Below are 16,957 nucleotides of genomic sequence, written 5' to 3' on the forward strand. Positions count from 1 at the left end.
GTGGTGGCTAACAGGAAAAATACACCTCTTTTCTTATCCCACACCCCACTGGATAACGCTCCCAGGCAGTGACGCCCCACCCCCACCCCGTTATCCCTGATGAGATCCCCAAATAACACCCTGTCCTCCCAAGAACTGGACCCTCCCTCGGCCCCCGGACCGATTCCCCGCATCTGAGCGCCTCTCCTCCAGGCATCCGACCCCGCACACCCCGCCCGCAGAGCGGCCCCGGCTCCGCACACGCCCGCCCCGCGCCCAGACGCCCCGCACCCGGCACTCAGGCCGCCCGGCCGCCCGCGCTCCCCCTGCCCAGGGTCGCCGACGGAGTTACCGTGGGAAGAGTGGGCGGCGGCAGAGGACGCGGCGGCAGCGCTGCTGCCGGTTGCGGCGGACGCGAAGGATAAGCTGGAGGACAAGGATGATGATGAGGCGGGCGCGCTCCCCAGTCTCCATGGAACTCCCGCCCCGGCCCGTTGCTAGGAGCCCCCAAGGCCCGGGCTCAGTCTTTCGTGCTTTGTTGTTCCGGGTACAGGGCGGCCGCCGCTTCCCCGCGACAATAAATAGACAAGACGCGGGGGAGCATAGAGACGGCGTGCGGAGGCTAGAGCGCCGCCGGACAGGGCCCCTCTGGATTCCTCGCTAGCCACCCACTTCCGGCTCTCGCTGCTCCCTCACTTTCCCCTGCCCCTTCCCCCACTTTCCCTTCCTCCTTCCTGGTTGCCCAGGTCGGGCCCCGCCTGCCGAAGTGCTTAGCTTGTTGGGGGTAGTGGGGGAAAGGTATGATTAGGATAGACGTTTTTTGCTTGAGAATCGCCTAAAAAGATTTCGAAAGAACTGTATATCCCTTGTGCATTTTTAGCTGGTAGCTAAACGTGAACACGTTATTTCTGGCGTACAGCATATTATACACAGACTTTTTTTCCCCCAGAACCTTAGAACTTTCTCGTTAGCTCATTCAATTTGTAGAAAAGGTTCGCCATTCAACATAATTAGCGAAGCTGATTCTAACGAAGATGTTTTCTGTCTGAAAAAAGTCCTGCTTCGCTTTTTCGGTTAAAATAAACGCGTTAATTTATGCCTTCGCGATAAAGCTCTCATTAAGGAATTGTAACCGTAGTCCTAATAGCGATAGGAGATGAAAGAATGGATACACGGATAGATTGATAGGATGGAGAGAGAGACAGAGACAGAGACAGAAAAGGCAGGGAGTGTAGGTCACACTTCTGTCGCGTGTCCCGTCGATATTCCTTACTCAACTTGGGTTTGCGGTCGGACTCTGCCTTGGGAGCCGGGAGGCACTTCACAGGCTTTTACGCCGCGTAGCTGGATCCAAAAAGGATGGGAGGTGGGAAAGGGCTGCTGCAGGCTGGGGCTCACGTGGAAGCTGGGTGCCTGGGGACCGAGACCCTTCTGCCGCTCTGCGCCCCAGTAGCCTTGGAATGACCCGGGGGACCCCGAGGGGCGCACACTCGCCAGTTTGAACCGACGCGCTGGGGTCCGCGGGTGCTCTCGGGACCCCTTGAGGGGTGATCCAAGAGGCGCTGCCTGCTGGAGCGAGACCCGAATAACGGCCCCGGGAGCTCCAGGCAGCGCGGAACCCCGCAGCGCCCCCGGAGCCCCACTCCCAGGCCAGCGCAGGCCTCTGCTCCAGAGCTGGGCTGCAGTCAGAAACCTCTGGTCCTGGATGAAGCCAATGGGCAGCTCTGATTTAATAAAAGGCCATGAGGCGGGCTCCTGGGTGCCCGGACTCTGATTGGTGTGAATCTTATGCATGAAAAATGGTAACGCCACAGTCCTTTTGAAAGAAAGGACATAAGCTGACTTCTGGGGGAATTTGGGAATAGGCGACCATTTGGGTATTTCACTACTTACGGAGTCTCCAAGGACGCCTCTTGATCTTTTTCTTCCCGCTCTGTTAAAGCAAAGTATTTGAGCATTGAAAAGCACTGCAGAATTATGGAAGTTTCATTTTGTTTCAATTTCTGTACCAGCTGTGCTGGAGCGCTAGCGGATGGGGCATCATGATCAGAGCAAGGGGAAGAGCATCTGAGATGAGAGAGAAACTAAGGCCTGGAACTTTTCAGTGCCTTTTGGGCCAAGTAGAAGGGAGTTTGGATTTTCCTTCAAGTGCTAGGGGAAGTGAAGGGTTTTAATCTGTAGAGTGACATAGTCTGATTTACCAAGGGAATAGCAGGGGAAAGGCTCTATTCCAATGATTGCTGCCACTGATGAAAAGCCAATTTTAGAGTGACTCAGGTCTTTATGAGGAGACTGGCAAGATACCTGGTATTGAGCTTGTTACTTTGCACTCTACTCCCCTTTTGTCACCGATTAGTCAACGATTTATCTCATTACAGTAATTCTCCATTCTGGCATTGGATTTGATTTTGCTGCAGGCACCATTCTCCATAGAATTTTTGTATTATTATTATTATTGAATGCTTATACATTATCACATTAGCTCAAACATCATTTCTCTGACCAAGGAATTCACTTCAAGATGAAAGAAGTAAGACAATGAAATAAAGCCCAGGGGCTTCATAGGTCTTATCATGGGCTCCATTATTCGTGCCAGCTAAGGTTATAATATTATTCCTTATTGAATATATATAGTGTCTGTTTTGAACCAAGACTCGATTGATACAGAAATTGACACCTAGGCTGAGAGAATAGTAAGCTTTCTCAGTTAGATCCATGCTACTTAAAATGCGATATATAGACCAAAGCCAGTCTGTAAACTGTACTGGTCAGCAGCAGTGAAATAGGTACAGAAATCAAGAGGAGCATTTTGAAACTTTCAGTAATCTGACATCACTGTGGCTTCTAAACAATTCAGTTTTGATAGTTAAGAAAGCGTTTGTCTGTGTTGGGCTGGTAACTAAAAATAAATACACAAAAAATGGATCCTTCACCATAGAGTTATGCCCCCTAAGGCTCCAGCTTCATGAATTTGGTTAAAAAAAAAATCAGACAATTGGAATATGTTGGCTACTGCTTGTCTCCCTTAGTGCTTTGAGAGGGAAAAACTGTGGTCCAACATGACCTTTCAGAAAGGGACATGCGATAGTGGGGCAGTACTGAAACAGCGTTGTGAAGAGGCGTGCTTTTTGCCAGCGGTTGGGTAATCCTGTACTGAAAGGGACCAGTATCTACTCAGCCAATTGAAAAGCTGAATTTTCTGCCTCTTGTAAAGTTAACACACTAACTAGGAATGCAGAGTCCCAGAAGAGCAGTAGAGTCAGGGAATCCTCATTTCTCACGATTCTTCTCCAATATCTCCTGCTGTGCACACTCTTACCAATTGAGAAAGGTAATTCCCCCCATTATGCCAGTCGAGGTGTGTTCAGCTGAGAGGACAGAGTCTGATAGGGTAACCTGGCTTTATGATCCCAGCTGTTCCCTCCCTCTGCTCTCAGAGTCTGTGGCACAGACAGTGAACTAAGATCTAGGGAGATTGATAGAGTTGCCAGGCCAGTTTCCTGGCAAGAGATAGATGCAGGAAGGGCAGAGTCCATATTCAAAGCTTAGGTCTCAATGAGATTTCTGATAACAAGCTAATAGATTTCCCCCAAGTGACACTGACTAGTAGCCAAGTAAGTTTGAAGGTACTGCCAGAAAGTCCTCAGCCTGGCAAAAGTCATCTGCTGGTGTGTTGCTGTCTCAAAGGCAATGTCCCAGTCTCCATATCTGTAGAAAGATGACTTCCATTGCCCAGGCAGTCCCTGGAGATTCCTTCTCACTACTCCTCTAAGGTCGGGTCTTTGAGGATAATAAATAAAGTAAATGTTGGCGCTTTGATTGGCTCACCAATGATCTCAGTTCTCTGCTGGGGAAGGGAGGTCCTTCTTACCCTTCTTACTCTTGTCCAACAGGATATGGTATGTGCTCACCACCACTGCATAGTGCGTCTCCTTCTTGTCCTTTCTCGTTAGTTTTTGTTATCCCACCCCCACCTCCTTTATTGTATATCCGTGCATTGAGGGAAAACTTATCATTCATCATTTAGTTACATCTGGACCTGATCAAGATTGACTACACTCAAAGATTCTGAATTTGGCCTGGATGTGACTTTGAGTTTTCTCCTCCCACTGAATAAGGATTGAACACATTTTTATTTGCATATGGGATCATTGCTTTACGTTAGGAGAAAGTATAGCTATGGAGAAAACAGTGTGTATGTGTGTGTGTGTGTACACACTGAACAGCCAAGTGGGATATGAAGGGTACACTTATTGTGTTGTCAGCCCAGAACTCCTCTCTCCTTCTGGGAAGAGTACTCTTCCCTCCTATTTGGGAAAACTACTTCGACTCTGCCTGCCTCCCGTTTAAGGTGAGTCAGATGGGAGGCGCAGTAGCCACAGTGATTGACAAAGGAGTGGGTCTCCGAGCTAAGCTAGGGCAACCATACAGGATCTGCACTGTGACTGTGTTGTTGTTCTCAGTTCCAGATTCCCACTCTCGGCCTGTTCTGTGAGGGTGGATCTTGGCCCTTTAAGTATTCTTCTTTTGCTAGCTCTCACGATGTTTAACAGTAGAAAGCGCTGGAGGGACTTTGAAGTAGGAGAAGGTTTTGCTTCCTGGTTCTAGTGTGCTTCCCTGACAGGCATCTGAAGCATGGAAGGCTTTTCTAGAATCCATCTCCTGCCACACAGGTAGCTTCCCTAGCCCCATGCAGGGGTCTGAAGGGCAGTCGGCAGTGAAGGAAAATCTTCCAAGTGGGCATAAATTCGAACAGTATATTTGTTTGCCCGTCATGTCTGGAGTGAGGGAGGACCAGAATGGGCAGTCGCCAGTGGGTTTTCTAGATGGAATGGGATTGGAAGATTGGTGACAAGGAAGAGTGGGGAAATACATGAATGGATTTCTCGAAATGGGCACAAACTGTGAAGATATTTGTGTTCTGATATCCAAATGTCCAAATATAATATGATATCACTTATATGTGGAATCTTAAAAAGATGATACAAATGGACTTATTTACAAACCAGAAATAGACTCACAGACATAGGAAACAAACTTATTGTTACCAGCGGGGAAAGGGGGGAGGGATAAATTGGGAGTTTGGAACTGGCAGATACCAACCACTCTGTACAGAACAGATAAACAACAAGGTCCTGCTGTGTAGCACAGGGAACTATATTCAGTGGCTTGCAGTAGCCTGTACTGAAAAAGAATATTCATATATGTTTAACTCAATCAGAAGCTAATACAACAGTGTAAATCAACTAAATGTCAATACAAATGTATATATTTAAAATAAATTTTTATTTTTTTAAAAAAGATATTTGTGTCCTATTCGAATGCACACTAAACATATCTACTGTAGGGTAGACTCTTAATAATCAGGTGGACAGAATGGCACACTCTGTGATATCAGCAGCCTCCTTGCCCAGCCACCCCAGTGCTTGCTCAAAGACACAGGAACCAAGTGGTCATGGCAGTAGGCATGCAGGCTGCGCATGTGCTCAACAACTTGGATTTCCCCATATGAGGGCTCACCTTGCTGATGCTTCTGCCAAGTGCCTAATTTGTCAAGAGCAGAGTACAACACTGAGTTCCTGATATTGCCCCAGTCCTCAGAGTGATGAACCAACCATCTGGCAGGTTGATTACATTGGACCTTGTCCATCACTGAGGGAGCAAAGATTCATCCTCATTGGAATAATTACACGTTTTGGAAATAGATTGGCCTCAACTACTCCTAATATTTCTGTCAGCACCACAATCTGTGAACTCACAAAGTGGTTTATTTCTTGTCAGTGAATTACACCCAACACTGCATCTGATCAGAGTACTCACTTCCCAACATAGGAAGTGTAGCGATAGGTCCATGCCTATGGAATTAACTGACTACATACACCAGCACTTGGAAGCAGCTGGCTTAACTGAACAGTGAAATGACTTACTGAAGACTCAGTTACAGTCCAACTAGGGGGCAACACCCCAGAAGAACGCCATTCTGTTTTACCGGATGCATTCTGAATCAGAGGCCATTATGTGATACTCTCTCCCAGAGCCAGAGCACATTTGAATCAAAGTGTGGGTTGGGAGTGCCTCTTCTCACAGTTTCGCCTAATATTCCGCTCTCAGAATTTTTCTTCCCTTACCTAAAAACTCTGACTGCTGCTGGTGTAGAGATCTTAGTCCCCAAGGGGAGAATGCTTCCTTCAGGAAATGCAATGGTTCCACTAAACAGGAAGTTGAAGCTGCCAACTGCTCATTTGGGGTTCCTTGTATCACTGAAACAAAAAGCAAAATTGGGGTAATCTGCTGGCTGGAGTGATTGATTCTGACTACCAAGGAGAAATTGGCTCACTTATTCTACACAACGGAGGCAAGGAGGGCAGCCTGGGACCCAGAAGATTCTCCGGGGATCCTCTTAGTCTTCCATGTCTAATACTAAGGTTAGTGAAAAATTAAAGCAGCCATAAATAAAAGGTAGGATTCTTGATGACTCAGAACCTTCAGAAATGAAGATTTGAGTCATTTCACCAAGCAAAGAATCCCAACCAGCTGAGGTCCTGGCTGAGAGCAGGGGAAATACAGAAAGGGCAGAGGAAAATGGAAGCCATCGATATTCATTATGGTTTTGTGAACAATTACAGAAACAAGGACTGCGGCATCTTTGTATATTCTCCACTGACTTATTTTAACTATGTGTTTATTTGTACTTATCATTTTCTTCCTTTCTCTCCTTCCCATTTTTATTTTATACTCAAGTTGTCAAAATTATGGTAGTCTCCTGGGGCTGCTATAACCAAGTAATGCAAACTTGGTGGATTCGAATAGTAGAAATTTGTTCTCCCACAGTTCTGGAAGCCTGGATTTTGAAATCAAGGTACTGAGAGGGTTGGTTTCTTTTGGAAGCTCTGTGTAAGAATGTGTTCCATGTCTTTCTCCCAGCTTCTGGTGACCAACTGCCTGGGGATCCTTGACATTCCTTGGTTTATGACACATCACTCCAATCCCTGCCTCCATCTTCATATTGTCTTCTCCTCTGTGTGTCTCTGTGTCTCAAAGCCCCCTCTTCTTTCTCTTATAAGGGATGCCAGTCATTGGATTTAGGACCCACTTTAAATCCAGGATAATTCCATCTCAGGATCCTTAATTTAATTACATCTCTAAAGACTATTTCTTTTAAAAAATTTTTATCGAAGTATAGTAGATTTACAATGTGTCAGTTTCTGGTGTACAGCAGTGATTCAGTTATACATATGAATATTCGTTTTCATACTTTTCCATTATGGTTTATTACAGGATATTAATATCCTGTGCTATACAGTAGTACTTTTTTGTTTATCTATTTTATATACAGTAGCTTGTATCCGCTAACCCCAAACTCCTAATTTATTCCTCCCCCACACCCTTTCCCCTTTTATAACGATACATTTGTTTTTTTATGTAAAGACCCCATTTTTACATAAGGTCATGTTCACAGGCACTACAGGTTAGAACTTGGACGGATCTTTTTGAGGCCACACTGTAACTCACTACCCAGGGTAACTTTGCAGTTAGGCTTTAGGTAACAGAATATTCAGTGGGATGGTGACTGAATTTGAGGATTAATTAATATAGGCAGCAACGACTCAGAGGACTCAGTGTCTGCCCATTTGAGGGGAAAGGTGAGAACTTCATTTGTAAGAAGGACAGCAGTACCTTAATACAGAGAAACACAGCATTGATTTATTGTAGAAAGGTGCTTACGGAAGCTGAGTGGTGACAGGTTCCTGTAGCGCATGCAGCTCCTACAATGTGAGCAGCTTGAGCATATGTTTCCTGCAACACATGCAGCTCCCTTAGTGCCCAGCCTCTTGGAGGTAGTTACCCCAACCCACTTATTTATAAATAACTATGTACTCTTTTGTTCTACACAAATAATACACGAATACACTTCTCTGTAGAAACTCAGACAACACAAACATACACACACAAAATTAAGTCTCCTTAAATCCCCCTCCTCCTGCCATCCCACCTCTCCACAGAATTAACACTGTAGTGTGACGCCTCCTTTATATGGTTCAGAAATTCTCCACTGTTTTAATCTTCTGGCATCCTAGACTCCTTTTTAGTGCTCTGAATTAATTTTCATTTGTATTTCTTCTGTTAATTTAGTTGAATTTTGAAACACTAATGAGGTAAGTATGTCTTCAGGCCACCTTTTTTTTTTTTTTTTTTTGCAGGGGAGAGGTAATTAAGTTTGTTTGTTTGTTTATTGTTTATTTTAATGGAAGTACTGGGGATTGAAGTCAGGACCTTGTACATGCTAAGCATGTGCTCTACCACTGAGCTATACCCTCCCCTGCCGGCCACCTTCTTGAAACAAAATTTAGTTGGTCATTGGATAAATAAGTCAATTCACAACTAATGTAAATAATAATATTATTTTGTAATATATAAAATAAAAAATTATTTTGAAAATACATCTTGCCCTCTAGTGGTGGGAAAGTTGTCTACTTTATTTCCACTCTGGAGATTTCGCTGTGCTGTTCAGCAATTCAGTTAAATTGGGGGAGCAATTCAATTAGCAATTCAATTAAGTGGAAGTTGATGCAAAGTGCAGTTAGACTTGTATTGTTTAAAAGAGGAGTGAAGGTATGCTTAACGTGAGATATTGTTAAGTTGGTAAATAAGATTACTGGACTACTGATACTGTTAAAAGACAGTAAAAAAAAAAAAATAGACTGTATAAATTCCCATCTAATAGAAGGCAAAAATAATAAAACAAGTAAATACTTAAATGGATATAAAGAAAGTCAAGGGAGAACAAAACATAGAAAGAGTAGAACAAAAAAGAGCATAAAGTAAGCCAGAGAAAACAAGTTTCAAAATTTCCAGTAAACATAATACATGTAAATGGATTAACTTCACATGCAAAAAAAACAGAAAATATGATAATAGATGAAAAATAATTCAACTACGTTCTGTGTATAAATATATTAAGCTCATCAGGTAAATAATAGAGATGTTCTGGTAGATTAAAAACTAAAATAAACTCTTAAAACTACTTGTTTCCTAAAGATTCTTTATATTTAAAGAACAAAAAGAATGAAAGCTAAAAAATGGAAATGATTCCACAAAAATGCTAACCATTGAAAACGAATAGCCATATTAATACTGGGTTAATATTGGCAAAACAAAAACAAATGAATAGATATATGATGAGAAATTGATAAATTGATATCAGAGCAGACATGCCAATGAATCTCCCTGAATTATTGAGAGAGAAAGCAGATAAAAATTAATAAAGCCATAGGAGTTTTAACTAACACAATTAACAAACTTTTTATTTGCTCTAAAGGATAAAGCCTGAAAGTTCATGAGTGAAGTATTAAATTAGAGAAAGAAAAGCAGAAGAAATTCCAAAAAAGCTGAAAAAGTACATTTACCTCAAATGGACCAAATACATTTGCAATGTGATCAAGACTTTCTCTTACTGGTAACATATTATTTTTGACCATTTTTTTCTTTTAATTCCATTTCCCTGTGTGTTTTTTAAATATAAATACTGAGAATGAAAAAAAAGACATTCCTAAACAATGCTGCAAAAGACATTTTAAATTCTTCTTTGTCTCCCCATTTTTCAGACATCATACAGATGGCTGTCTTTCTGTTAACTTATTTTTTCTTCAGCGCTGTTACAATACTATTTATCAGGTATTGGATTTCCCCCCTGAAACTATGCCTTGATTGGATTGGAGTGTTTTTGTATTTCTCCACGAAGCAGCTGTTAGGGTCACTTTCATTAGGAATTGATTCTTTCTGGTTTTCCTCTGAGATGGTAGTTTTATACATAAGGATTGATTTTAGCACATTTTCCAGGGTATGGAAAATTAAACACTTACAATCAGTGTTTTCTAGTTCATTTGTAGCTTCCACCACACTCTTCCTCAATTCCTTTTGCTCAAGAGACCCTCAAACGTTCAAAGAGGTTTGCTGAGCTTGTTTTCCTACCTTCCATTTGAAAAATGCTGGGAAACCCTCACCTCACGCCCTCCCTCGCTACTTCCTTACTTTTTGCCTGTGCTGGTCAGCTGGCTCCTGAAGGCTCTGACCCATCGTCCTCTTCTCATAATCTTAGTAGATTCAAGGACAGTGTCAAGTCAACTTTGGAATCATAAATCTCAGCTTGAAGGGACTTTGGAAATCAATTCAGTTTTATAAATAAGGAAACAAAGACTCAGACAATTTTTCCTACTAGTTTCCTCCAGACATAGTTCTAAATCAGTTAGTTTCTTCCTACACCCACAACCCATTCAGTAACAATGAGGATCCCTGCTGTGGAAATACCGGAGGAAACGAGAAACAAGGCTGCCACCGTGTGGTGTGATACTGGAACAGTAAGGAGGGGTTTATACAAAGATGTGTGAGACTGGGGAAATTATGCAAGGTCAATTTCCATTAATTAGAATAGTAATTACCAACTTCTATAATTGTTATTTTGACTCATGTAGAGGGATTTGCAAGAACATGAAATCCTATTCAAGCTACATTAAGAACTCTTAGCATAGCTTTTAGATTTAGCAATAGAGCTGCCTAAAGTCCCAGGAAGATATAACTGATGGATGTCCACAGATTGAGAGGTCTCTAGAAGACCCTTAGGGATCTATATTTTTTTAATCTTAAAAATAGGTCTAAATATGTGCAATTTTATATTATAAAACCAAATTAAGTAAAATAATATAAGATATTAAATTTTTAAAATTCTCTTTGTTCTTGCCTTTTTTAAAAAACAATCAGATACTTCTGGCATGATAGACATGTTATATAAATGAGATAATTTAGCTAAATAGAATTTAATGAATGTCAAGTGAAGCATTTATTTATTTATATTTTCCCCCCTTTTATTATTCTTGCTTTTTTTCTATTTATATTTTTTAATTGAAGTATCATTAATTTACAATGTGTTAGTTTCTGGTGTACAGCAAAGTGATTCAGTTATACATATATATACATATTCTTTTTCATAATAGTTATTACAAGATATTGAATATAGTTCCCTGTGCTATACAGTAGGACCTTGTTGTTTATCTATTTATATATGTATCTGCTAATCCCAAACTCCCAAATTATCCCTCCCACCCTCTTTCCTCTTTGGTAACCATAAGTTTTCTTTCAATGTCTGTGAGTCTGTTTCTGTTTTGTAAGTAAGTTCATTTATGCCATTTTTTAGATTCCACATATAAGTGATATCATGTGATATTTGCCTTTGTCTGACTTTACTTAGTATGAGAATCTCTAGGTCCATCCATGTTCCTGAAAATGGCATTATTTTATTCTTTTTTTGTGGCTGCCCTACCTAACTTGCAACTAATGAAAACGGGCAAGGGGTGCATGTCAGTAACTCTTCCCTTGCTAATCTATGGGGTTAGAAATGGGCTTCCTCTTGTAAAATAGATTGACATTCTTAAAGGAGCCTAACAATCTTCAAGGAGCTGTCTCTTTTATTAATTGAAAGCAACTGAAAATTATATTCAGCCTATTTTATATTTTTAAAACTTGAAAATCTAGAATATTTGAAATAAAGAAAGTGTACAACTGAGGGGCAGCTAGATGGGCCCTGGCCTCATGGTCATGAACTTGAGCTCTGGGGTCAGATCGATTCTGGGGTCAGATCAATTCTGGATTCAAATTCTAGTGCCAGCACTCACGTGATGACTTGGTCAAATTGTTCAACCTCTGCACTCTTCAGTTTTCTTATCTGAAAAATGGGGCTGGTAACTCCTAACACAATGCCTAGCATGTACTCAGTGCTCCATAAACGTTAGGTTTATAGGATCACTCAGCAGCAGAGATGTATGTACAACTAGACTTTAAGCACTCTTAACAACCGAACTATCGAATTTCATAGAGAAAGCTGTAACTTCTATTGTATTTTTTAAGCATTCACAAGAAAAGTGCGTCATCCTAAAAGTAGCAGATTCTTGCCAGAAGAATTTCTCAAAGGCAGGACCTTAGCTGAGGCACCACATTTTTGCCTAGAACATGGAATTTCTTAGTACATAACAAAAAATTCAGTCTCTTGGTGAGAAAGTCAGGCTGAGTTAGTGAACAGAGCAGCAATTTTCTGGTCAGTTGGTCCCAGGTTCAGATTTTTAGATCTATCACTTACTAGCTGTGTGTTCTCTAACTTCAAATTCCTCATATGTTTATTGAAAAGAACAGTAGTGTGTACTTACATCCTGCTTACTATGTAACAGTGCAGACTGTGTTACCCTGCATCAGGGAGATAATGTATGCAAACATCTATTCTTGAGTAAGTCTCAAGAAATGTTTTTTATTTCCTTGGAATTCTTGATGATGGTGATGGTGGTGGTGGTGTCTGGAGAAACCCTGGGATTTGGATACCTGGGAGGGTGATTTACATATTCATTTTGTATGACGAAGAGACAAATAGAAACAAAGGAAGAGGATGGTTTTAGCAGTGTTCCAGTCATCAGTGTCTTGCCTCTCGGCTCCAAATCCTCTCTTTTTGACTGCTCAGCTCAAAACGCATCCATCTGGTGCTGGATTTTATAAGCATCTCTCCTTTGCCCCGGTGGGATGTTAAGCTTTGTCAGTAGAGGGCGCCAGAGGGACACTGTGGGCGGAAGGGGCGCCCCTTTCCGTTCCACTCATTTGTTTTCCTTCCATGGGTCAGCTTCTGCAGGCCAGGCTCCTGCAGCACCTGTGGCAAGCATGTGTGGCAGCCTGCAGCATCCGGTGGCCAATAGAACACAGCACCTCCCTGCGGGGGCCTCTACCCACCATCTCCTCTGGTGGCTCTGCGGCTTCCGAGGAGTGGCACTTCTTGTGGATGGCTTTCCCTCGTAAAATTCCCAGAGGGCAAATTCCTAGTGAGTCCCAGCCGAGGTTGCCAGTTTGACAGCCTCTGCTTGCCTCCACCCCAGAGGAGTGTTCCCTGCATGCTGGTCCCTGCTGAAGTTCCTTGCTCGCCAGCCTCTGCTCCAAGCAGCTATGGACTAGCTTTGGTCCAGAACAACACGGGGATCTTCTCCGTCCAGTGGACTTCTCACTAAAACCTGAATCCTAGCCTTGGGAAGGGGTTTCTCTTCCGTTTGTTCCCCTGTGTGTATACTCCCTCAACCCCAGGGTTCTCCCTTTCTAGTTAATCTTTTGCTGCAGTTAGTAACTTTTTAAATTGAATTTTTCCTGTTAAGATAACTTATATGGTTTCTGCCCTCTGATTGGACATGGGCTGATCCAGCCTCTGTGGAAACCTAGTGAACTCTGTTCTGCCATAAAATACCTTTCTCGTGACAAAATTTCCTCTGTCTTTTATTTTGGAAAGTTCTGAATGGAATGGAGGGTTTGCTTTTTTTATGTCAATCGCGTCGCTTTTGTCAGTCCATCCTTGGCTCGGATGCATACATTTCACTAAGTGGGAAAATAAAAAATAACGGGAACCTGCAAATGTTATGCCTCTTCCAATTATTAGCTGACTTAATTAGGCTGATTTGTACCTTTCTAGAATCCTCCTTACTCAGACTGCAGCTTACACCTTCCAGCTGAGGTGATTGGGAAAGGCTTCATGGAGGAGGTGGCATTTGAATCAGACTTTGAAGGAAGGAGATAGGATTTTACAAACCTAAAATAGAGCCACAACCATGGGACTATTTCAGGCATAAGGAAAAGGTGCAGAGGCATAACTGTTGACCTAGAACAAACACATTGGTTAGGGGAGACGTGGAAATAGATTTGGGAAGGAGGTAGAGTCGGATCATGGAAAGCTTTGAATGTTAGGCAAAGAAACATGGAGAGATATTATGTTTTCATGAAGATATGGCTTCGGTGTAGAATAGACTGAATTGGAAAGTGACCTAAGACCTAATCAAAGACACTAATGAGGAAACTACTATAGTAGCCAAGATAGGGAGCAATCTGGACCCACAGTAGAGTGGTGGAGGGCAGGGGCGATGGAAAGAAAGGAATAGATAAATAAAACTATTAAAAAAGCAGAATACCTTAGAGACTGAATGGCTGGATATAAGAGAGGAAACCTCGATGATTCTAAGTGTCCAGTTCATGTGTGACAACAGACACGGGGGCTCATAGGGAGAAGGTGTTAGTGTTGATTTTCCAAGCCAGCTGGAAAATGCCATGAGGAACAGAAAGTCCCTGTAACCCTAACTGCTATGCTGATGTAATATAAACATTTTATTTACTTTTTTAATCCATCCATTCTCCTATTGCCTGTTTAAAAAGCGTTCAGTGGGAGTTCTTATTCCCCTGAATGAAAATTTGGCAAGTCCTATAACGTACGTGCTGATTCTTAGATAGCAGACAGTTTTAAGTGTCATAGAGTCTCAATTCAGTAGTTAGAATATCCAACCCAAGATAGTGGTACAAATTCTGAACTGGACTGTGTGTTAAACCTCAGCTCCTCAGCTCAGACCTACCTGAGTGGAAATGGGGGCAGATACTTGGCTTCATCTCGGTCTCTCCTCCCTTTTTTCTCCTCCTCTAACCCCTTAACCCTGCCAGTTTCTGACCCCCAGAAGTTGAAACGGGAAGGAGTGGGTCTGGAGACACGTGAGGGAAAGGAAAGACATTACAGGAACAGAGCATCGTGATAACCTGACCACATGCTCTGGACCTGGCAGATGTTTAGAGCAATCTTTCTGTGATGGGCACTGTCCCTTGTCCCAGACACATGCATCTCCACGTCAGGTGGTCACTTCAGGCTCTAGCTGTGGACTCAACTTGCTGTTGGGCCCCTCTACCTCTCCAGGTGGTCAGCTGGGACTGGACCCGTGGCCACCTCATGCCTGTTCTCACTCTCCTGTGGGGACACACTCTGGGTATGTAGAACCCGGTGCAGTATCTCACTCTTGGCTCTGCCACAGGGAATGTTAACCTCTATGGCCTCAGGGGGAGCCAATCCTATCCCCCCAAAAGAACTAACTTCTGAAGCTCTCTGGGGAACCTCTGCTACCCATGTGATGGCAGGCTCCTCCCTTCCCCCTTGGGGTTGGGGTGGGATGGGGCTCACAGCTCAGTCCTGTACCACACACACTGTCTTCTTCCAAAGATAGTCTTCACACAACAATCTCCTTTCTCTCCACACTTTCCTGTTCCCTTTTATAGTCTTTGATTTGGTTGAGGGATTCAAGGATCATGAAACTAATTTTTCCGGACCATTTTCTTTATAAATGCTTCATAGGGGGCTCTGCTGTGAATCTTAACATCTGTTAGATTGTACTGCCTCAGTGAAAACTTCTATTTGAACATTCTTTCACCTAAGACTAATCCTAGTGGTAATTATTTTTTACTGAATTTCTTTTATAAAAAATAAGTTGCCAATGCTGTAATTTTTATATCAAAATTTATATAAACAAAGGTATATATTTCATAATCTAAATGATATTTATTTTTATAAACTATATAATTATAGGCTACATATATTTCTAAACTAAATATATATATTTCACTCTCTACATTTTGCTCTCTTAGTGTAGGGAAGATTTCAAGACAGCTTTTATAGATTTGGTGTATTAGTTTCTAATTGCTGCTGTAACAAATTGCTGAGCAAACTTCATGGCTTAAAACAACAAAAATTTATTCTCTTACAGTTTGGGAGATCAGACATTTGAAGCTGGTTGGTTTCACGGGGCTAAAATCAAGATGTCAGCGGGGCTGCATTCCTTCTGGCAGCTTTGGGGAGAATCCGTTTCCTTGCCATTGCCGGCTTATAAAGGCTGACACTGTTTTGGCTTGTGGTTCATTTCTATCTTCAGAGCCTGCAGTGGTAGTCCAGTCTTTCCCATGTGCGTCCCTCTGATACTGACCTTTCTGCTCCCTCTTCCACATTTAATGACCCTTACGACTGCACTGAGCTCACCTGGGTGATCGAGGCTAAAGCCCCCTGTCTTAAAGTCCGCTGCAGCTGATTGGCAAGCTTTAATTCTATCCGTACCCTAAATTCTCTTTTGGCGTGTATATCAGAGAAGCAGAACCAGTAGGAGATAAATATTAAGAGATTTATTGCAAGGAGTTGGCTTATGTGATTGTGGGGCTATGTAGGCAAATCTAAAATACACAGGCAGGCTGTCAGGAAGGGCAGCTGGAACTCAGGTAGAATGTCTTTTTATTCAAGGAAGCCTCAGCTCTGCTTTAAGATCTTTCAATTAATTGTCATCCAGATTATCCAGGACAGTTACCCTTAATTAAAGTCAACTTTAATTGATTAAGGACTTCTAATTTAGTGACTGGGGACTACAGCCTAGCCGAGTTGATGCGTCAAAAAGACCATTACAGTCCACTGTTTGTCCACTTGGCTCACATACATGCCTCCATAAACCACACTTAACCTCTACATAAACCTGACAACAAAGTCAGACTTCCACCTGCCATCACACATCCTGCGTACAACCAAAACACACTAACCCTTCCTCCAGAAGGGGACGCAGTATCCTTGGGCGATTTTCAGTCTTCTCTTTGATATGCTTAAAAATGTGATAAAAAGTAATTGCCATTAATATATCTTATCTTAGATGACAAAGGAATAAGAGAGGGAAGAAAACAAAAATAATTCCTTAAAACACATGCAAACGTATTTAACAGAACTAGGAAGAAATACTGTGACTAGTATAGCCCTATATTGCGTAGCTGGTTAGACGGTTGTAGCTGGCATTTACAGCTACCTCCTCCCATTACCTATTTCATCTTCCCCTCTCCCTCAGCAAGGCCCTCAGCTAGTCGTGGTTCTTTACCTGGTGAAGTGACCCAAGTCTTCATCCCTGAAGGGTCTGGGCCATTAGTAGTCCTGGCTGAACTTGACTTTTACGGCTTTCCAGTGATTTAATTACAGGATGGGATGGTTAATTTTATGTGTCAACTTGATGAATCACAGTGTGCCCAGTTATTTGGTTAAACGTTATTTTTGGATGTGTTTGTTAGGGTGTTTCCAGATGAGATTAGCGTTTAAATCAGTAAAGTGGGTAAAGCAGATCAGCTTCCC

General features: G+C 42.4%; 1 protein-coding gene across 2 annotated transcripts in view; it reads right to left on the reverse strand.

Moving 5' to 3' along the window:
• The window catches only part of TBPL1 (TATA-box binding protein like 1), a 30,365-nt gene extending 28,774 nt beyond the window's left edge, over positions 1–1,591 (reverse strand). Inside the window, exon 1 of one of the 2 annotated variants that reach the window (XM_031456373.2) lies at positions 332–1,591. In XM_031456373.2, coding sequence (XP_031312233.1) covers positions 332–453 — 122 coding nt within the window. In that variant the 5' untranslated portion in view covers positions 454–1,591. The remainder of the gene's footprint in view (positions 1–331) is intronic. The other variant, XM_010988698.3, reaches the window with a different exon arrangement.
• Positions 1,592–16,957: the final 15,366 nt, after the last annotated feature.

This window comes from Camelus dromedarius, chromosome 6 (assembly GCF_036321535.1).
Source record: "Camelus dromedarius isolate mCamDro1 chromosome 6, mCamDro1.pat, whole genome shotgun sequence".
In the NCBI taxonomy this organism is placed as follows: domain Eukaryota; kingdom Metazoa; phylum Chordata; class Mammalia; order Artiodactyla; family Camelidae; genus Camelus; species Camelus dromedarius.